Raw genomic sequence first — 23,826 nt, forward strand, 5'->3', positions numbered from 1 at the left:
GTGACCCGATGAGCGCATCAGGAGAATAGTGCGAAGTAGAGCTAAACCTGTGAACATACAAACCTTTCCTGTTTAACTTTTACCACTCAGTTATTAAGATGTGAACTGCTGCCGTGTGACCCAGACGGCAGCCTCCAGTTCTGAAAAGTGAAGTGAATGTGGCCATTCCTTAAACCTGCATTCTCTCTAGTGTCCACCAGGGGGCGACTCCTCTGGTTGTATAGAAGTCTATAGAAAATGACTCTACTTCTCTCTTGATTTATTACCTCAGTAAACATTGTAAACATGAGTTTATGTCTCAATCTCTAGTTTCAAGTCTTCTTCAACACAGCATGATGTTCATTTCGTACATTATGGTCCATTTAGAGTCACACAGACCATAAAGCAGGGGATGCTTTAGGGGCGGGACTATCTTCTGATTGAGTGGTCGTTTCCACGGCGGTGTCCGGTCTGGGAGTTGTCCATGTTTTTGTCTTACAACTTTAACCCTTTCACATTGTGTTGACGTAAAATACTATCTTAGTCCGCGTTGAGTTGTACTTAGCTCCACCCTCTCGTGTCACTTCTGGTTGCAAAAAAACCAAGATGGTCAAAAATTCCAAATAAGAGGCTTAAAAAAACGGCAACCCTCGAACCAATGGGTGACTCCGTCCACTTCTGACCCAGTTAGCTTTAACAAGTGCTCAATAACTTTCAAACTAAGGCTGTTGAAACCACTATGAAGCATATCATCTATTAACAACTGGAGTAAACTAGAAAACAGGTTGAAAACGCGCATACATCCACCAGGAGCATTGGGATTCTGCCAGGCACCCTCCTGAAAGTAATACATTTGGCACCTATGCTTGCAACAATAACTTGAACTCCCTCCACGATGGATAAAATAAGACGGGTCAGGATAGCATGAACCTATTTGAAGACATGTTTGCTATAAATGTGCCACTAACAGGCTGTAGGAAAAGTCCTCTTCTTGGATACCAGGACTGCAACAAGAAGAAGCCGAGCCGAGGTCTGAGGTTCGAGCGTGTCTCGTTTTTCAGGTGGGGATTTTGGGGGGGGGCGATAGATGGGACCCCCCCACCCCCAATTGCCACAAGGTATTTCGCACACTGCATGAAACCGACATTAAATTGCTTCGTGCGTATCTGAAAGGAGCTTCTGATGCATGGAAGTCCTGATGTAGAGCCCTTAAAAGTGAAATATTTTACATATTATTTTAGAGAAACGCTGTGACACAGTTGTTGTTTGAGAAGCTTTTATTGCTAACGAGACTCAGTTACAGCCCATCTGTCTCCCTCCTTCTGGCCCTCAGGCTGCTGATGTAGATTTACTCTCAGCAGTGACCTTTGACACCAGCACTCTCAGCCCATCCAGGATGTTTTCGCCAAAACAATCTCGGTAACATAATCGCTTTTAAAACGGATCGGGTGGAATCTTCACAAGCACCTTGATATTTAGTCAGCTCTTTAGCATCGCTGCTATTGTTGTTAGCTGGCTAACGCTGCTAACGCTAACGCTAACGCTGCTAACGCTAACGCTAACGCTGCTGTTTCTCTGCAGCTTCAGTTTCAGTTGTTTCTCTACAGCTGTACATTCACAAGCAACAGTTTGCCAGTTATGCGCATGTCAACCGGCGCCACCAACAGGAGGAAAAGGGATAGCAGCAGTCGTTCAAACGCCCAGGCCCATCGATGCTCCTACCGAGAGTCAACGGGCCTCATGCAAGAACCAGTCGTATGAACACATTCCTTCTTAAGCGGCTTGTACGAGTGACTCTGTGAGTACAGAGTTAAAAAAAAGGTTCACACTCAGTTCAGTGTCAAGTGTCTTGAGTCGGATTGTTCATCTGTGTTTCTGTTTGTGTGTCGTGACTTTTCTGCTGTTTCCTCCACATGGCTGCGTACAGACCTCCCCGGACCAGCAGCTCCTCGTGTCTGAACAAAAGGGGAAGACGGGATGAGACAAGAAGGGTCAGGAACTCCTCTCTGCCCTCCTGGAAAATTGCAAGACTTAGCACTTGTTTTTCTTTTTTCTTTTCTGGTATTTTCATTATGATTTTTCTAAAACACAAATTTTAAATGTGGATAAACGTGAGAGGGAAGTCAGAAGAGTTAAAACCTCGAATACTGACCTCTCATCCGGCTGATAAAACTGCAGCTTCTTTAAGTTGTGTGTTTATCATTTGTCGTCCAGATTTTGTTTAAAAAAGTGACAGCAAAGAACCTGACTTGGAAATCCAAAATGTCAGACCTTTCCTACCAGCTCTTGAATGCAAATTTTGAAGAAAAATAAAAATGTAGGAGGACAACCCTTTCTCCCAAAAATAAAGTTCCTATATAACAACTGTTTTGAGTTTTTTTGAGCAGGCAGGGGAGAAGGTGGGTCACTCAGAATGTCTTGTGACACCAGAGCAGCTTTAAAAACAAAGTTGAGTGTTATGAAATCCTGCTGCAGACTTCGACCAACTTTTCTATGAATTAGTAAAAACACAAGTGTGTCACCGTCTGGACTTCCAGACAGAACGAGAGAGAGAGAGTGAGGGAGAGAGAGAGAGACATGGGGAGGGTCAGAAATAAGGATACAGACAAACTGAGCGGGGTAGACAGAGAAAGAGTGAGAACAGGTTGATGGAGGGGAAGAGACACGAAGAAATGCAAAGAGAGAAGAAGAAATGAAGAGAAACATGGACAGAGAGAGTGAAGAAACAGTCAAGAGGTCAATGAAAGAAAGAGAAAGAGAGAAAATGATGCTAAGGCTTATCTTATCTTAAGAGTCCACTGATAAAGCACTGCTGTCCGACAGAATAACTATCAAAACTGATGCAGCAGAACCAGAGGTGTCGTCTTTTTTACTCCACACATTCTTCTCCGTTGTTCGAAACTTGCCGGCGACATTACCCACAATGCAACTTTACGACAGAGATTCAGAAGTGTAATGCTGAGATTGTCCTCCCCGAAAAAAGGCAGCGTAGGTCGTCTGCGTAAGCAGCTAATTGCGACTGATACTCGAGGTTATCGTCAGCCAGCGGCCTCTAGTGGCCGCAGTAATTATGACGGGATGAGTAGAGTCCGCTGACGTAGCAAAGAGTCACAAAATCCGCCATTGGAGGAGCTCTGGGTCGACGAATGGGTTCAACAAAAACACGAGACTTTCTTCCAGGAGACCGCTGTTCATGTCCGTGTAAAACCATCACAATGCTGACTGATTCATTTTGCGTACGTAATCAACACATGTCACGTTACACAAGAAACAAAACTCATTTCAACCCAAACCAAGTAATTAAGTCTCAACATTAACCTCATGTTTAAACCACTTCACATCATGCGCCTGTCGCTGGTGTTCTCCGAAAAAAAATCTTATAATTTTCTCTGTCTTACCAACCGAATCTCACACAGAACAATATGTAAATGCCGAAGTTTGGCTCTATGAAAACGCAGAAAGCAGGAAGAGGCTGAACCGATGCTGAACCAAAGTTGAAAGACGATAACCGAGGAGAAGAGATTTTTTTCCGTGTGGACGGAGACGTTCAGAAAGTCACTTTGTTGTATTCACAGGTAAACAGCGCTTTCAGAATCAGCCGCCTTAGACCGAGAGTCCTCGTAAAATAATTTCCGGCACGGGGACAGCCTGAGGACGGGATGAGGCCTCTTCCTGTCTCCGTTTCATGATGCACTCCCACACGTTGTGGCACAAACTGTGTGTATTTGGACACCGGAGGTTGAACTGTCTCGTGTTTACACATCACAGCGTCCATCAAAAGATGAATGCTTTGTACCTGCAGGGGCAAACAAAGTCCCTGCGTGTGTTTACCCTCCACCACAGCCGAGTCTGTGACCAACTCGGCTTATCAGGTGCGTTCTTATCAATACCTATCGATTATTCGGGACAATACACTCATCTGGGTGATCTATGTTTATCAGAATTTGCATATTAGAGAGTGAGAAATGTCACTTCTTTAACCTCTTGCTTGTGTGTGTGTGTGAGAAAGGAAGTCTTCATTACCAGCTCCTATATCAAAGGACTGTACGCATCGGCAGTTAAGTGGCAGCTCCATCACGTGTGTGTGTGTGTGTGTGTGTGTGTGTGTGTGTGTGTGTGTGTGTGTGTGTGTGTGTGTGTGTGTGTGTGCGCGTGTGTGTGTGTGTGTGATGTTGTCCATCAGCCTCTGGGGCAGAGAGAGACACCAGGGGGGTTTAAGGGTCACACACAAAAAACACACCCTGAGCTTTTGATCTACAGATAACAAATTTGCAAGCACTTAGGACACACACAATCATTCAGGTGTGTCTCTCACACACACACACACACACACACACACACACACACACACACAAACGCATCAGTGGCTGTTCAAAATGTCCTGAAGACGTCCCCAAAACCACAACCGTACCTTCCTCTCTCTGCTATCTGTCCGTTGTGAACCACCAGGATCTGGTTCGCTCCGACGATGGTGGACAACCTGCAACATCACACAGATATTATTCCTCTTTCCTGCAACATCACACAGATATTATTCCTCTTTCCTGCAACATCACACAGATATTATTCTTCTTTTCTGCAACATCACACAGATATTATTCCTCTTTTCTGCAACATCACACAGATATTATTCCTCTTTTCTGCAACATCACACAGATATTATTCCTCTTTCCTGCAACATCACACAGATATTATTCCTCTTTTCTGCAACATCACACAGATATTATTCCTCTTTTCTGCAACATCACACAGATATTATTCCTCTTTTCTGCAACATCACACAGATATTATTCCTCTTTTTAATGTCCTCATGCTGTCACCTGCTGCTTTGTGTTGTTTTCCACCAAACAGTTGAGCATTACGAATCAATGTAACGAAGCTGAAAGCTTGTTTATAATCTGTGTTAACGTGTGACTGTTTGTGTTTCATGGACTCCTTCTCTGTAGTGCTAAAGACATTGTTGTTATTAACGATGTGAATAACGGCCAGCATTACAACCAAAAAATACTCTAAGATTTAAACATAATTAAAAACACTTTTAATACTAAATATAATTGTATCAATGTTAGTAATCAACTCCATTTAAAGGCCCATTTTTTTTCCAATATTCATCTCTAGTGTCTCGCCGAAATGAAAATATGAAATATAAAAGAATGAATCTGAGTCTGAAAATAGTCTTTTTGAAAAGGTGAAGGGGGGGCGGGCGTGTTGCCCTCCTCGCCAGTGGGAAGGACACCCTTACGCTCGACACTGTGTGCAGAACAACAACAAAAAAGAAAATTGGTTCTGCAGAACCACAGAGTTCATGCCTCTCCAAACCGCTGAGTGTCACTTCAAGCTTCAGCAGAGCCACCACTCTGCTTTAGTGTCATCGTGGCTATCTTTGGACGTCCACCTTCAATATTTGATAGAAAACCTCGGTCAAAGGTAGAAATATCTCTCCCCGGAGACTGCAGACGTCGCCTTGTTTTATCCGCTCATTCAGGCTTTGGAGCAGGAAGAGAACAGCCAGTGTGTCTGTATGCAGTATATGCTATCGTGGTTCATGTTCAACTTCATGCTGCTCATCTTCTCCTCCTCGGCTGAGATGGAGCGAGGGATGAAATCACATCAACTCGCTGACGAGGCTTTCTGAGACGCTTCAATGAAATGGAACCATCGTTAACACCTCTGCTCTGTCCAGCTGTGGAACCAGCCGGTTAAACCCAGTGGCTGCACTGTTGAGGTTCAGCTTCCACTGACACCCGAGGTCCTCAAAAACTATGTATATATATATATATATATATATATATATATATATATATATATATATATATATATATATATATATATATATATATATATATATATCCTAACATATATACTGTATATATACACAACTATTGCAAAACCATTATAAACTGCAGCTCTTTGCTGTGATGTATGACGCCTCCATATATCACATTGAGGTCGGTCAAACAGGCATTTTGAACTTTCGTAACATCACAGAAATATATACGATGTATAAAAAAGCCCATATTACACATGCTGTTGTAGCACCAAGTTAAGTTAACTAAAAAACATGCAACTACAAACAGGATCTTCTGCGTCTTTTTGCGTAAAACACACTTCGGTTATTGTTTTCAGGACTCGTTATTTGCATATTTAAGACAATGGAATTTCAGGAGAGCGTGCAGGAAGTAATCCAAGTCAAAGAATGTACATTGTTCGGAAAATAAGCCGTGAAACCATATGTCACATCGCTACCACTCACTGCTTGGTTTCATCAGCAGATTGCCACCAATGAAGTTAATTAATAAAGAGAGATTCCAGCTCGCCCTCAAAGTTAAATCATGACCTGTCTGTTGTGACTGTGCGTTTTAATTTGATTTAATAAGGCCCAACTGATAAAGTCAAAAAACAGCCCCTGATCCTCAGAGCAGACTCCATCTGCTGCTATTGAAAGATTAAGAAGCTGCTGGATCAACTTATTCAATGACTGTGCAGGTCAAAATAAGATGAAAATGAGCGCCATACGATTCATTTCAGACGGAAGATGATTCATTAAAAAAGAGAAGAGCTCAGACAGCTCAGCTGGTGATTAGTCGCAGCCAACATCTGTAAACAATGTGTGTTTGCATGGCTCAGTTTACATACGCGCTCATTGTCATGTGTGTGCAATGCGTATGAATTCATCCGCCACATCTCAACACGCTCTACAACCAGCTCTGAGGCTGCGTTCGGCAGTTTCCCGGGAGAAATTTCAAAATTTGTTCCAAAATATGAACAAAAAACGTTTTCCTTTTGACTAATTTAACCAATCTTCTTTTGCACAATCGAAACCATGTTTTAATGATGTTAATGAACGAGAAAAACAACAACCCCGAGTACTAGAACACAGAGGAAACGATAAAACCTGAAGCAGGAATCAGCACCAGGCCACTTCGCTGTCTGCGAGTGTCACATCCTTTCAAGTCTTTTTGGATATAACACTCAGACTGATGAACAACCCGACATCTGTTTCTTTTACTTTTGTCGACCTGTCATCACGCGTCACCTCATATCCTCCGATCAGCTTTTCATTTAATCTCTCCATCCCTCTCTTTGTGTCGGCTCTAATCCCGTTTTCCTTTCACCACATCCATCACCTGTCCTTTTCCTTTCATCTCTCTCACTCACATTTCATTTTTTCTTTTCGGTTCGGTCCTGTACTACAGCTTTAATCACAGACTACTGTCATTTCAATGGCAGAATTAGTGTTTGTACTCTCAGGGTCGAAAGAATAGAAACTCATGTCCAGGACCACGTTGGACTGGTAGATATTTTAGGTATATTTATTTATGATTTCTGTTCATTCAAAAGGGGTTGAGTGATACCTGGATACCTCGATTTATTGAATGCTATTCATGATCCCCAGAGGATGTATCCCACTGACTTTGCTGCTCTGCTAACTTTTCCTCTCGCGCTCCCGTGAGGCTGACATTTGGCACACCCATTCATGTCCCCCTGAGGATGAATTTTAATGACTTTGGCGATACCTTTACTTTTCCTATAGCACCATATTACCAATTAGTAAATGCTAGCACTTGGTGTCTTGACAAATTGTATAAATCAAACTTATCAAGAAGTTTCTCAGTTGTCGAACACACGGCTGGGTAGTACCGTCACCTGTGTGCGACCACTATCGTCGTCCTGTTGGCGCAGATGTTGGCCAGTGAGGCCTGGATGTTCCTCTCAGTCTGGGTGTCCAGTGAAGACGTGGCCTGGTGGAAGAAACACAGTATATCAGTGTAAGTGCAGCATGACGTAAGTACTGAGGAGCAGTTTTACATCCGTCAATTAAATCGTCCAATTGATTCGTCGACAAAATGTTTTCGCCGAAGAATTTCTTTGTTCGAGGACGGCCCGAGTGTGAGAAACGCCACTATGTGCGAGCTGCGTTACCAACAAGTACTTCAAAAGGATGTCGGTGTTCTCATCCCATGTGTGTGAATCTCTCACCTCGTCCAGCAGGATGATCCAAGGTTCTTTGAGGATGGTTCGAGCAATCGCTACTCTCTGCTTCTCCCCACCGCTGAGCTTTAAACCTCGCTCCCCCACCTCCGTGTCATAACCTGATTGGACAAAACACCATTATCTTCATCGTTATCATCATCATCACTCCCTTTCCACATCAAGATTACCAGGATTCCACTTGGCAAACACCCTGTCACAGGTCTGCTTCAGCCGACATCGAAGTCAAACAACAAAAGCAGTTTTCATCATTATTATCAACACGCACACACACACACACACACGCACACACACACACGCACACACACACACACACACACACTCCAGCCTGACCCTGAGGTAGCTCCAGTATCCTGGCGTGGATGTCAGCAGCCACGGCGGCTCTCTCCACCTCCTGGTCGCCGGCAGTGACTCGGCTGTAGCGAATGTTGTTGCCGATGGTGTCGTTGAAGAGAACCGTGTCCTGGGGAACCACGCCGATGTGCGACCTCAGAGAAGACTGACGCACCTTGGGACACAGAAAGCTTTGCAATCAAGCAAACTTTTTTTTGCTAACCCGGATTCAAAATTGGAGCGAGCATTGAAAGCCGACCCTCGAAGCATCGAGCCGACCGCGTTGCACCCGGGGAATGGAAAGTGTTTTCAGTGTGTGTGGAACATTCAGATCTGCGGGTCACGATAAACATTCATTATGTTGCCGTTGAACTCGGTTATTCTCGCACACACACACACAGCATACATGTTGTTGCATGGCTTAATTCATCCTACACTATATAATGCATGGGCCGCACACCGAGGATTTCACGTGTCAGACTTTACCCACGCACCTTCTCTTTGCAAGAGAAGACATAGTTGCTGGTCATAGACCCTGCTGCACATAGACACCGGTTTGATCAAGTTGACAACCGTGTGAAAACCAGGCGGCAACCTCCGGTTCTGCCGAGTGAAGGAGTGAAGCCAATGCGGTGAAGTTGGGGCAAACTAGTGAAATCTGGAGCAACTAAATAAAATAATGTGCAACGCACATCGGTATTTTCTGTTTACTTGCTGCCAGATTTTGAACACGATTTCCCGCATTGACGCGTGAATTGTTCCATGTTGCAGATTAAACACAGTTACATCTCCAGACTGTGAAGAGCAGATGGTCCAGACCCGAAGGGTCCAGCTTGGTCCGATCAGTTCAGTTCCCCATCTAAGAAGAAGCTTCTCATCATTTCATAAATCTGGCTTTTGATCTCTCCAGAAATAATTTCCGGTTTCCGATGACTCTCCGGTCAGCGTCCAGTACTTTGAGTACTTCCTGTGGAAAGCTGTCCTCCGCAGCCTCAACAATACGAATTCCATTTCCTGCGCCAGCTCTGGTGCTTGGCTGGCAATCACTCACTTTCCTTTAATTGAATTGTTGCCGTTTACTTTTGGTATTTGTTCCACTGAAGAACGAACACAGCATCTGTTTCTGATCGGGGCGGGCTGACAGAGGTCTAATACCAAATGTCAGAAAGAGAGGAACGGACGGATGGAGAAAGAAAAGACATGTTTTTCATTGAGACGTCAACAGCAGAACAAAGGAGAACATATGAGAGTCAGACAGCTGTCCTCACATACGACACATGATGACTACCATGACAGTACATCTGTGAGATGATGCCACATTTAACATCTTTCTACATCATACCCATCCTCCTATTCGCGTACATATAGACATGCGTTTGCTGGATGCATGTGCCCGTCTCAGACACGTTGGAGTGCAGCATTCACTTTTAGAAAAGGGATGGATGACAGAAATCGACGACACATCAGGTTTTCATTTTGGAAACACTTTGTTTCAAAATTAGGACAGATCGAGCGTGACAGTACTCACTGCACCCGGCCAAGAAATAGTCCAGCACATAACCCCCTGTAGGACGGCAAGCTGACGAGATGTGACGTGTTTAAGACGTGATTTATTCTGAGGAGCTAATATGCTCCAACAGAAGTGCTTGATGTTAAAACAGCGACTGACACCCCCCCACACCTTTTGGAAGTTGATTTTGGGGGATGGTGGATTCGATAGGACAGGCAGGATAGCCGTGTACGCTTGTTTCCAGTCTTTGCGCTGAACAAAACGAACAAATCGTCAGACCAATCCTCTTTTAAATCTGGCTCTTGAGTTCCTCTCGGTCCTGCTCTAACCCTTCAACAATTCTGCTTAAAGTTGTAGATGAAAGTTTCTCCAATTCCTTTGATATGCGTGCTGTGTGACTGACAAACAGGAAGGTGTGTCAGAGAATAACAAGAAAAACGTTGTAGTTATGAGCAGTAATTGCCAACATAGCTGAACGGGAACTCAACGAAATAAAAACGTCTGTTAATATCCCTTGAAAATAGAAAAAAGGAAACCTGACGGACACCTTAAAGAACACGCAGATGAACCGTCAGCCTGCAGTGTTGGGGCCGGCAGAGACGGACTCGGAGGTTTCACCACATGTGGCTGCCATATGCCGGGACAAGCAGAGTGGCAGAGGAGCGGTGCGCTAAAAACAAACCCAAGAGGCCCAAAAGCTTAAACAACAGACTGTTGCAACATACAGACCTGGTCCTCTGAAAATATCCTGCATGGCAGGAAGGCAACAAAAAGTCTATATTCCCCAGAGAGCAACCTCCGGTTCTGCCAAATGAAGCCGATGCGGAAGTGTTTTATAACTTGCAATCTCTCTAGTGTCCACCAGGGGGCGACTCCTCTGGTTGCATAGACGTCTATGAGAAAATTACTTCATTTCACATTGATATTTGAAATTTCAAATGTGATGAAACATTTATGAATCATTTTAAACACTCAAAAATCACATTAACAGACAGAAATCCAAACTCTACACGTGTTTTGAAATCATCTGAACATTGTGATAAATAAAACGTCTGCACAGGACTGTGCCGTTTGTCCCCTTTTGTTGCAGCGTGGTAGCGAGAGAATCATTTCATGGCCAGTTTGGGGAGCGGGAGGAATGATAACTGTGATCAATAACTCTCTAAATGTAGGACACATGGCCATGTGAGTTATGGATTAAGACATATTTGGGAAAAATCTAAACGTTTCCTTTAAAAGATCTTACAGCATCCAGAAGCTGTTTGCAAAAAGCATAACAAATGCCAGATTCAGCTGGAACATGTAGACAACATCCTTAATACGACTCGTACATGAACTCATCGCAGTCTTTTGTCATCACATTAAAGGTAATTGGTTAACATTTCAATCTGTCGTGGAGATTTGTCGTTTTGTTTTTTGCACAGTTAAAGAAGGCGAACTCTGCATCCGTGAGAAGTGAGCGTTCAGCCACATGTCGGAAGAAAAACTTTGGGATGAAGTTGCACGCTCAGAGGAATACAAGTTATTGGACCTGGAGTTCAGACTTTGTTTTCAAACGACATGAAATGTCGTTAATTTGATGATTTTGGCCGGTAAGGGTTAGCTGGGAAAATACCAAACGAGCTTTCGTGCAAATTCAAACTTGCAGGCGAGCTTAACAACGTGACTGAAAACAGGAGGAAACCGCTAGAGTTAAAAAATGTCAACTATACGCAGCGGGTCTGAGAAGACGGACTCGTCGGCGTGACGACGGTTAGTAGCCTCATTTAGGCAATTGTTGCAACCGCCTTATTTAAGAGACATGAAAGCTTCAAAATTCAGGAGAGGGATATTACTGACATATTGTTTGTAGAGCAAATTGTTAAAATCTCTTAAGCTTACAGAGCTTATTTCAGGATCATTCCTTCTGTCCTCCTGGCTGCTTTTGTTGAATTAGGTTTTTACTGGGTAAAATGAGTTCTCTGATAGTGACACATTAAAAAATAATTTATAGAGTAAAACATGGAAAGCATGACACATTTTAATTAAGGGTCAACAGGAACATGAAACAGATGGTGCGTATAAAAACTGCTGGCATCAAACCCGGAGCACAACAGCCTCCTTGTCCTTCTCGCTCTCGGGGAACTTTATGACCAATCTTTTGATCCAATATTTCTCTTATTGATTGATTACAAACACTTCTATTCAACTCTGATTCGCTGTTTAAGGGACTCGTGTTTAATCGTTTATTTCATGATGTTCGTTCATTCTTACCTGCATTGTAAATAGAAAACAGCTCACAGCTCACAGCGATTGAAAGTTATTGCCATGTATCTTAAAGGATGTATTCGTGATTAGCCCAGCTGGGCTTATGAGCTGTGAGTGCCCCGAGCAGCTGTTTCCCCTTCGTCATCACCAGGTTTGTCCTCCTGATAACGCGATCATATCTGCCTCCATTCTTTTTGAGGGGGAAGTGACCATTGAGCATAAAAAATGAGAGAATTATAGACATTGAAAAAGGCCCTGACGCTGCCGAACACAACAACAGAAAGAATGCTTCAGTGGACCTGCACTTCCTGCTCGTCTTCTTCCCCCAAAAGGTCGAGACTGATAAACTACAAAGACTGAATCTTGATTCAGGAGGCGACCACATGTGTGTGTTGATGAAGACGGTCCTCCTGCTGTATAATTATAAATGAGCGTCCTCGTAAAATCCCCAGCACGTCTGAACAAGCATGTCTGTCGTAATGGAACCGGTGTGTGTGTGTGTGTGCCGTTTTTTTTTTTTGACAAACAGTTATTTAAGCTACAACCGCAATAACTGGGCTATCTTTACACACACACACACACACACACACACACACACACACACACACACACACATACACATACACACACACACATCTGGCGTCTGGACTCGTTGCTGCATTATTCAAGAACCTTTTACTATGATTTATTCACAGTGTGACAGGAGCACACAGCTGTGTGTGTGTGTGTGTGTGTGTGTGTGTGTGTGTGTGTGTGTGTGTGTGTAGAGAGAGAGGGAGATAAAGATAATGTGAAATGAGGAATGAAAAGAGACAGAATCAGAGAGACAGAAAGTCAGACAAACACAACTGATGGTAAAAAAAGAAGAGCAGTGACTCTGCTGCAGTTTAAAGGAATTAAAGGAATACCACCATCCCCTGAGTTACGTGTTTGACTCTAAATGGACCATAATGTACTAAATGAACATCATGCTGTATTGAAGAAGACTTGAAACTAGAGATTGAGACATAAACTCATGTTTACAATGTTTACTGAGGTAATAAATCAAGAGAGAAGTAGAGTCATTTTCTCATAGACTTCTATACAACCAGAGGAGTCGCCCCCTGGTGGACACTAGAGAGATCGGAGTTTAACTCGCTTCAGGTTTGGCTTCACTTCTCAGACGTTGCCGCCTGATTTACCTTTGAGATGTCTTGCCCGTCGATGCGGATGTTGCCACTCTGGAGGTCGTAAAATCTGAACAACAGACGCAGGATGGAGCTTTTCCCTGATCCAGACGGGCCGACCTGCACACACACACGCACACACACACACACACACATTATTGGAAAGCCCCGTCTCAATTTTCATTTCACATCACATGGCAGTCCGTCACAATGCTTTTGAATTTAAAGGGTTGGTTCAAAGTACACACACACACACAAAATTACATTTTTGTTTTATTGACTGCGTTCCAATTTGCAAACTTTGACCACAAACTGTCGAAGCCTTTACAAAGAGCGTACTGTTGCTTGCAGTATGCATTCAATTGGGACGAAAACAGAAGGAGTAAACAGAGGACAACTTACCAAAGCGACTGTCTGTCCCGCCTCCACCGTAAAGGACACGTCCCTAAGAATCTCAGTGCTGAACACACACACACACACACACAAACACAAATCAACAATTAGCAACGTAATCCCTTTTAATGTCGCTTCTTTCATTCTTGAAAGTGTTTTGATTGTAAGAAAAATCAAACGTGAACGTTTTAACAAAATGTCCTCCAACATAAGAACACATCTTTTGTCGCTGCAGATCATTGTCTTGTTTTTCATACGTGCCGCCTCTATAGTCAAGGTCTGATTAGGTTTACACAACAAAAACAACCTTAAAAACATGGCGGTCACGGTTACAACAGTAGGACATGGGATGCAAACTGTCTCCAGCGTCACGGTCAGATGCTTTTTGTGTGTCGCATCAATTAAACCGACCTCCTCTCTCTAAGTGTTTGACTAAACGACCAATGCTGTTGTTGCTATGACGAGGACACTCTGTTTTATGCACAATGAATGAAATCAGATGAAACTGTAGAAGAGTGGAAGCAGATTTGTTGTTGGCTACACACCCGGGCACGTAGCTGAAACAGACTCTGTCAAACTCCACCTGACCTGCTGTGAGCTGCAAGTCCTGTGCATCCTCAGCATCCTGAACCTGTGAGGAGGAGGAGGAGGAGGAGGAGGAGGAGGAGGAGGAGGAGGAGGAGGAGAGAAAGGGAAACCAGGGTAGGAGAGACAAGAACACAGGAGGATCGATAACATTTGGTTTTTAATGTGTTTCCCAAAAATATACAGCAGAGAAACCAGAAAAAAAAAGAATCAAATCAATCTCAACTCCAGATCCACCTACTCGCTTGTTCCGGTGCTTTCAACTGCATCACATGGTCTTCATCAGCAGATGGAGTTCTGCCGTTTGCAAGGTTCAAGATGGAACCGTTCGGCTCTACTTCGTTTTAAGTCAACATGGATGAAAGGTCAACAGGCGGTAAGCATGATGTTAAGTTTGAGCATCTGTAACTACATCTGCAATGTGCCGATGAAGACCATGTGATGTGGTCAAAAGCAAGTCGGTGCACATGGGGTTGAGATTGTTTTTTTTGGTTTGTCAAACAAAACGTCAAAAATGAACTGAGTACAAGAGGTTCATTTATTTATTTTGTGTTGGATTGAAGAGGAGGAGAGGAAAAGGGAAGGAGAAAGGAAGAGGAGGGGAAGGATAAAAGGAAACAAGAAGGATATGAGGAAAAGGAGAGAAGGTAATGAGGAGGAAGCGAGATGTGTTTTACACAATGAAGCTTCAATCTATGCAGATTTTGCGATGTATTCACGAGCATTTCCAAAATATTACCAACAAAGTTTGATTGCATTCCTCCTTCCTGACTCCCCTCGCCCTCCTCCTCCTCCTCCTCCTCCTCCTCCTCCCTGACTCCCCTCTCCCTCCTCCTCCTTCCTGACTCCCCTCGCCCTCCTCCTCCTCCTCCTCCTCCTCCTCCCTGACTCCCCTCGCCCTCCTCCTCCTCCTCCTCCTCCTCCCTGACTCCCCTCGCCCTCCTCCTCCTCCTCCTCCTCCCTGACTCCCCTCTCCCTCCTCCTCCTTCCTGACTCCCCTCGCCCTCCTCCTCCTCCTCCTCCTCCTCCCTGACTCCCCTCGCCCTCCTCCTCCTCCTCCTCCTCCCTGACTCCCCTCGCCCTCCTCCTCCTCCTCCTCCCTGACTCCCCTCTCCCTCCTCCTCCTCCTCCTCTCTGACTCCCCTCGCCCTACTCCTCCTCCTCCTCCTCCTCGTCCCTGACTCCCCTCCTCCTCCTCCTCCTCCTCCTCCTCCTCCTCCTCCTCCGCCTCCTCCTCCTCCTCCTCCCTGACTCCCCTCGCCCTCCTCCTCCTCCTCCTCCCTGACTCCTCCTCCTCCTCCTCCCTGACTCCCCTCGCCCTCGTCTTCCTCCTCCTCCTCCTCCTCCTCCTCCTCCCTGACTCCCCTCGCCCGCAGCTTCCCAAGCCAAAGAAAAGGGCCGCTGTGTTTTTAAGGTGCTCTTAATGCTTTTGTCCACATTCATGTGGCTATTTACCATATCAAGGAGCCTTTAGTGAGGCAGCCGGAGGACGCCTTTCCCACCGAACACACACACACACACACACACACACACTCTCTAGACGTACACACAGACGTACATGCAAACTCTGTGTATGTACACAAACACACACACAGAGTCACAGACAAACACTTGTTGATCTCCTAATCCGCCGACCTCTGACTGAGTGACTTTCTGTTTCAAAGCGCGATCAGAAGAACCTCAGAAGATTTGACTTTTATCACTTATACTGCATGTGATTAATATATGTATTTTACATTTTGACCTTACACACACTTCTCTATGTATTTAACATCAGATAATGCTAATCAGTAATTATTCTTCCAAAAGCAGTTTATTACTATCATCATGTTAAAAAAAATATTATATTTGGCAAATATTATGAGAAGTAATGAACAAAAATGCAAATATCTATCAAATAACAAACTTGTATTTGTTGACAAGGTGGAGAAAATATTTAGTTTCATAAATAAAGAAATAATATGACATATAAATAAATAACATTCATGTATTTATATTTTAGATCATTTGTTTACTTGTTTTGTAGTATAAAAAATGTTGAACAAATTCTGATAAATGAATATACAGTATATATATATATATATATATATATATATATATATATATATATATATATATATATATATATATATATATATATATATATATATATATATGTATTGTTTTTTATTTCAAATATAAATTATATATATATATTCCAGAAATGTATTTATTATTTTTGACTTACCTCTTCTTGCTCTGTCATCAGTGTGAGCATGTTCTCCATGTCAACAAATGCACTCTGAATCAGCCTGCAGAGACTCACGATGCACAGACAGGATTTCAGATGCAGTATTACTTGCAGTACTAGCGGTAGTAGCAGCAGTACTAGTAGGAAAAGTAGTGGTACTAGCTTCAGCAGCAGAATTAATCGAAGAAGTAGTATTACGTGTGGTAGTTTTAACAGTTTTTTTCAGATGAATATACTGTTGTTATTTAGTAAGTATATATAAACTAATACATGTGATATATTCTACAACTATCAGTAATAAGAGTCACATAAATATACATACAAAGGCCTCTTCTCACTCTGTTTGTAGGTCAAGTCTAGTACAGTTGTAAACAAGTAAATACCTAAAAGTAAATCAAATAAATGCCAGTATCGGCCAACTGGAGATTCTTGAAAATCCAATTGTAGAAATACAGCATTGTTGTTTTAAAAACACCCGTCTAACTCCAGCCTCCCATCAGTGAACAGTGTGGAGTTTCTTTCAATGTTGGGCACGGCTGACAGAAACACAGCCCGACACAGACGCCGATGAATCAAAGATGTTCACCTGTAGTAGGTACCAAACCAGTTCAGAGGAGTGTACAGCTGGATGATGTAGGTGCCAAACAGAACGTAGTCTCCGACCTGAGAGGGGAAGTGAACACAAACAGCTGCTGGACATCACTGATCATATTATAATCGAGGTTTACTGGAAATCAGCCGTGTCACTTCTTCTCCCGCTGGCAAGCTGACGACACAAATTTGACCTGTCATCATCTTGTGGTGTTATTATGGAGAAAGTCTCACTGAGGTCTGAGTTAATGAGGCCTGAAATACCTGGAATTGTCCCTCTGAGACCAGGTAGACACACAGCACAGATCCAGCCAGCAGTCCTGAGCCTATGATGACGTTCTGGGTTTGATTGAGCAGAGCCAGGGAGGCCGAGCTCTTCCACTCACAGCGCTACAAACACAACCAGCACACAGCTCAATGGAAATGAAGGAATATGGACAAAACATTGAGAGTTAAAAGATCGATTCGATTTTTTTTAACTGAAGCATGCCAGGTTTAGACTTTGCTACCAGATGATGTCACTCTTCTAACTTACTTGATATTTCAGGATGGCTTCCTCAAAGCAGCGGACTTCATAGTCCTCAGCACAGTAGTACTTTACCTGTGAGAACACATCAAATCCAGAGAGACCTGAAACACCCTGACCTGCAACTTAAACATCTACAAACATTTCAAACATCTGGAAAACACTGGAACGTCACAAACACTTCAGGTTTCTGAAAAGTGAAGCCAATGCTGAAGTGTCTTAAAGCTGCATTCTCTCTAATGTCCACCAGGGGGCGACTCCTCTGGTTGTATAGAAGTCTATGAGAAAATGACTCTACTTCTCTCTTGATTTATTACCTCAGTAAACATTGTAAACATGAGTTTATGTCTCAATCTCTAGTTTCAAGTCTTCTTCAGTCCAGCATGATGTTCATTTAGTACATTATGGTCCATTTAGAGTCACACAGACCATAAAGCAGGGGATGCTTTAGGGCGGGGCTACTGTGATTGACAGGTCTCTACCACGGCGTTGTCTGGGAGTTGCTCGTGTTTACAACTTTAACCCTTTGACGGTGTGTTTTCAGTTCATTGAAGTTAATTTCATCATTTTGGAAGACTAAAAAGTCTTATTCAGCGTTTGGTTGCACTTAGTTCCGCCCTCTGCTGTCTCTTCTAAAACAAGATGGCGACGGCTAAAAACCAAGCTAATGACGGCCAAAATGCCAAACTCTTTGCTTCAAAACGTCAGTCCACAAACCAATGGGTGACGACACGGTGAATACATCCACTTCTGAGACCACACCTGGACAGTGGACACACCTGGATGTGACACATTGCCAGTCAGACTCGTTAATAACCCAAGGACAGGAAACATGTTGCGTTATCTACCGTCTCAAAGTTGAGCAGCGAGTCTACGGCTCTGGACTTGGCGCTGTTGTCGTGATTGTTCATCTCTCTCCTGTATTTGGTCCTCCACTCTGTGATCAGGATGGTGCAGGCTGCAGACGAGAGCGTGTTCATTTGATGAGGAACTGTTTTTACAAGCAGACAGCAATAACTAACTTCCTGTGGGAAACACACTCATGGGTCACACACACACACACACACACTGACTCACTGAGGTAGAGGACCATGCAGGTGAAAACGATGAGTCCAAACCAGACACTGAAGTAGGAGACGAAGTAGATGATGGCAATGATGATGTCGCAGACGGTGGGAAGGATACTGAACAGGATGTAGCTGAAGCCAGAAAACAATAAGAAGGTTATCACGTGTGTGTGTGTGTGTGTGTGTGTGTGTGTGTGTGTGTGTGTGTGTGTGTGTGTGTGTGTGTGTTGGGTTCATCGGTCCCATTAGTCTCCAAAATGGAAACTCAACTCCTACCTCAGCAAGTTGTTGATGGAGGAAGTGCCTCTGTCGACGCTCCTCAGCACGTCTCCGGTGCGTCTGTCCAGGTGCCAGCGCAGAGACAAGCCGTGCAGGTGGGAAAACAAACACACCTGAAGTGTGGAGAGAGAGAGAGAGAGAGAGAGAGAGAGAGAGAGAGAGAGAGAGAGAGAGAGAGACAGAGAGAGAGAGCGAGAGACAGAGAGAGAGAGCGAGAGAGAGAGAGAGAGCGAGAGAGCGAGAGAGAGAGCGAGAGAGAGCGAGAGAGAGAGAGAGAGCGAGAGAGAGAGAGAGAGAGAGAGAGAGAGAGAGACCACCATTGCCAGCACAACCATTACAACCAGCACTCACCATTAAAAGCGAAATTTGAAAAATAAAATTCTTTGCTATCAGACAACTTTGCAAGTGCAAAATAAAGTACATGTACTGAAGTATATTTTTGAGGTACTTGTACTTCACCCGAGTAATTCTGCTGATATATATACAGTATATCGCTATTTGTTACTTGACAGATTCTGATTATTAATACAAAATACTATCCATTGTATATACTACTATCCGTATTTACCAGCTGACCATTAGAATGGAGGTTTAATCTGTCGAGACTCAACAGAGGAACCAAAATGTGTCAATTCACCAGCTGGAATGCACATTGATTTGTTTTTTTTGGTCAACACAAAGAGGAGGAACAAGAAAAGACTTTCCAAAACAAGTGTGTTCCCAAATCTTTTTCACGTGTAAACAATGCTTTGAGAGCCGCTGAGGTTTACTGGGAGAGGAACGTATTACCAGGCGGGCATGTGTCACCGAGCAAAATGTCTTCGCTTCATCATTTTATCCGAGTAGACATTTGTGTGAAATTGTCATAATTAGCATTATGAATTCTCTGACTTATGGCCAAAAACATGTTTTGAATTTTTAATCAGTACATCCTTGAGTCCAAGTGGACGTTTGTGCCAAATTCTAAGAAAATCCATCCAAGTGTTTAGGGGATATCACATTCACGATAAAACACAATGCCGTTGACATGCTCTTGCTAAATTGTTGGCTAAACTTCTGCACAATCTTTCTTATAATCCACACAATCCAGTTTCTTTCCTTACGAGTCTTTGTGAAAGCGATGGTTTCATTTTATTTCGCAGTACGGCGTTTTTTATAACATTAATATCGAAATGATGGCTCGAACCAAGTTGTAATAAACGTATTCTTTCATCAAACTGCAGAGTGTAAATGATCTCATCCAAACTGTACAACTCAGACAGTCAGACGTTCAGGAAGAGCCAGGAAACAAACAGAAGAAGAAGAAGAAGTGTGACCTGCACGCCTCTGCTGGTAAACTGCTGAACTTTGATCCACATGAACTGACGCAGGTTGCTGATGAAACCAGAGGTGCCTACAAATAAAACGACAGATGCCGAAAAAGATTTGCACACAGGAAGTAGCTCGTACACGGTGACATGTAGTCTCTTATTTCGTACACGCACTCCTCTAAGTGAACACTCACCCGCCCCTCCTCCCTGTAGGAACTTGAGCAGTGTGTAGATGCAGACTGTGAACATCAGCGAAGACCATCCGCCTCCTGTGGAGAGCTCATTCACTGTACACACACACACACACACACACACACACACACACACAGAAAAACACAAAATATTTTCCTTTTCCGTCTTGACCAGCATAAACTTTGTTTTTCACACGACAGCGACGATAAAACAGTAAACTCAGGCGCTCATAAATTAAACCAATGTTATGTGTTTTTTATGCATAATTATAATTTGCATATTAAAAATTGAATCCACCACATTTTCTAATGACCTTTTGATCTTGTTGAACTTCTTTACAGCAAAAACCAACCAAACACACACACACACACACACACACACACACACACACACACACACACACACACACACACACACACGCAGCACACACACACACACGCAGCACACACTCACACACACGTGCACACAGTCATGATCACATTCACACACTTTCTGCCACACAGACACATTCTCATTCACATTCATTACCATTTAGTACAAGTGCTGGGAATCAGGATGAGATGAGATGAGGGGAGGAAGAGGAAGAGGAGGAGAGGAAGAAGAAGAAAAAGTGAGGATCCAGACAGAGAGACAGACATGGTGAGAAAAGAAGATAAAAAAAAAAAAAAGAAATGGGGAGAAATGAATGAATAAATGTGTGTATTCTACATTCTTTGACCTTCCAGTGTGTGTTTTCAGTGGGGGGTATTTTCAGCTCTTTGGCACCGGGGTCCTGGAGTCGGAGGGTGGGAGGCGGAGTCGGACCCACAGACAAAACGTCCGTTGTACCGGTGTGTTAACTCCACGAAAAAGGGCCGCTAATGTCGGCTAAGCATGACTGGCAGAAGGGGGTGACCTCCCAGCACGCACGCACACGCACACACACACACACACACGCACGCACGCACACACACACACACACACACACACACACACACACACACACACACACACACACACACACACACACACACACACACACACACACACACACACACACACACACACACACACACACACACACACACACACACACACACACACACCTCCCCCTCTCCAAAGCTGAAGGCAAACTGAATGCTGACTTCCTCTGAAGTGGAGACTTCTGGGATGTTGCCTTGTGGTGGATGCAGTCCGGAGTACAAAACAGGGTACAAAAGACTTCGGCAGATGATGACACCCCCCGAAAAATAAAGGGTAACCCTCCTTCAAGCCAATCAGATCTCATTCCACAGCAGCTCAACTGTTTTCTGACAAATAACCACACCAGCACCAACGGTTTAATGTTCCCGCATGCTGTATGAAGTTACTGGTCATCATTTCTAAACACTTGCTGCTGTTATACGAGTCTGTATACACGAGTACATAGTATTTATCTATCTATGTTACAATGTAGAGGGACAATGTTACTAATTTGAGCCTTTTGTGAGTCCAGTTTTCAGGTTATATGCTAATTATTGGGGTTTTTTTTGCAATAGCTTAACAATTGTGTCCATTGCTGTAATTATTTGTAGAAGAGGTGGACACAATCATCAGCATTCTTTCATGACGACATGCTAAAGCTTTATATTCATGTCTATCGCGGGTCAAATCAGGTTTGCATTAAGAGGCTTAAAATGTAGTGCAGAATTTCATATATTCTGTCCAACTGTCCCACTGATACTCAATATTCAAATGTAAATGATTGTCAAACTAAGCAGTGGCAAACTGTCTGAATGTATTCAATGAAAACACAATAAACTGGATGCACAAAAGATGAACTTGCCTGAAAAAACCTGACGAATCAAATCAAGGACATAATCAACCAAGGACATAAGGGAACACTTCAAAAACGTGAGCACACTGCCACCTACAGGTCAGACGGTAGATGCAGCAGATCTTTGGCTCGCTACATTCCACACGATTTGAACTTCACGTTTGGTGAAGTAAGAAACACCAGAGCCTCTGATTCCTTCTCTGTTGTCAGGTGCTCACCGATGTTCTTGGAGTAAACGGGCACCAGCACATTGACCAGTCGCTCTGCTACCAGCAGGCCCACACACAGCAGCACGAGTCCCTGCAGCGCCGGAGTGCCTTTGGGCCAGACGTAGGGCAGCAGCAGTCGCACCTTCATCCCAAAGCCTCGCCACGCAGACGATAAGGGAGAGGAGGAGGAGGGAGGGGAAGGGTGTTGGATCTGGACGGAGAGAGAGGAAGTCAGAGTCCCACTATGAGACATGTATCATATCATAATTTATATTGATTTACATGAATCCCTTGTTTTCCTTGTATTGTACTTTTTACAGCACAGACTGAACTAGAGGTACATTTTCACCTCACTTTATTTCAACAAATTCTACTTCTGGACGGCCACAATCAACTAGTATCGACGTTACCTGCAGCTACTTAGCAGCCAATTAGTCCTCATCTATCAAGTGGTTACAGGCTCAATACTGCCCCCTGTGGCCAGAGAGCAGAAGACAGCCTCTGAAACTGAAGTCCTCCAAATTAAAAGGCCAAAATATATTCTTTGTTCCTGCTCTCAAGGACGACACAGTGAAGGGTTTTCTGACCTGACGCCCCTGATAAAGGGCATAAAACATCATGTCTGTGTCTTACAAACTGAAAAATATGTATTTTATCAAGTAAATCTGCTTTTTTTCTATCATGTCACAAAGAGGCTTCAGTTTCACTCAGAAGTTATTTTTTGTCTGTTTCAAAAGGTGAATCACAGTGTACGTTGTAAAATAAATATACAGACAAGTTTTTAAGAAAAGCCTTAAAGTAACTCACCTCAACATTCACGACTCCTCTTGTTGCTCCTCTTCCACTCTTCACGGTGACGTCTGCCATCTGATCCAAAACACGTCCGCAGCAGAAACACTGTAAAACCAAACGTTTACATCCTGGTTACAGGATTACCTGCAGATATTTCATAAACGGGAGCCGTATTAGTGCCTGAGAGTTTAAACCTGCTGTGATGGGCCGGACACACACACACACACACACATCTGTTGTGTTTTGGGCTTTCAGTTTAAAGTAGCTGTGGTCAGCATTTTGTTTTGAGCAATGAGCAGGGCAGTGTGTGTGTGTGTGTGTGTGTGTGTGTGTGTTGACCGAGTCTGAAAATGTGTTGTAGAAAAGGTTGAACTGTGTTTCTACAACACTCACGCGTGGTTTCATTTCTCTCTTTAGTTGCGTCACTGCTCTGAAACCTGCAGAAAGACAAAACACTTTCTGATGCAATATTTTCTAAAAAAAAAGAATTGTCATTTAAAATGACGTCTATCTTGCAATTAAATATGTCGTTTTTATTTCACGTACATTTCCTGAAGTTTTAGAGTTCTGTACTCCCGGTGTGGTGTTAAATATTATACATTATAATTGAATTAAAGGTTCTCCTCATAA

The 23,826-nt window shown here is 43.5% G+C and overlaps 1 protein-coding gene across 1 annotated transcript; it reads right to left on the reverse strand.

Annotated features, from left to right (window-relative positions):
- Positions 1 to 1,819: 1,819 nt before the first annotated feature.
- On the reverse strand, positions 1,820 to 23,271 carry abcb6b (ATP binding cassette subfamily B member 6 (LAN blood group) b; the record flags this gene model as incomplete). The annotated part of the gene is made up of 19 exons (XM_079277267.1): positions 1,820 to 1,934; positions 4,391 to 4,459; positions 7,627 to 7,721; positions 7,960 to 8,072; positions 8,305 to 8,479; positions 13,243 to 13,347; positions 13,630 to 13,687; positions 14,166 to 14,251; positions 16,433 to 16,496; positions 17,022 to 17,098; positions 17,291 to 17,416; positions 17,562 to 17,627; positions 18,401 to 18,510; positions 18,630 to 18,751; positions 18,896 to 19,011; positions 20,215 to 20,291; positions 20,403 to 20,495; positions 22,414 to 22,615; positions 23,212 to 23,271. 19 exons carry the CDS (start codon positions 23,269 to 23,271, stop codon positions 1,820 to 1,822), a joined length of 1,929 nt encoding a protein of 642 aa, XP_079133393.1.
- Positions 23,272 to 23,826: the final 555 nt, after the last annotated feature.

This window comes from Melanostigma gelatinosum (assembly GCF_949748355.1).
Source record: "Melanostigma gelatinosum genome assembly, chromosome: 10".
NCBI lineage: Eukaryota > Metazoa > Chordata > Actinopteri > Perciformes > Zoarcidae > Melanostigma > Melanostigma gelatinosum.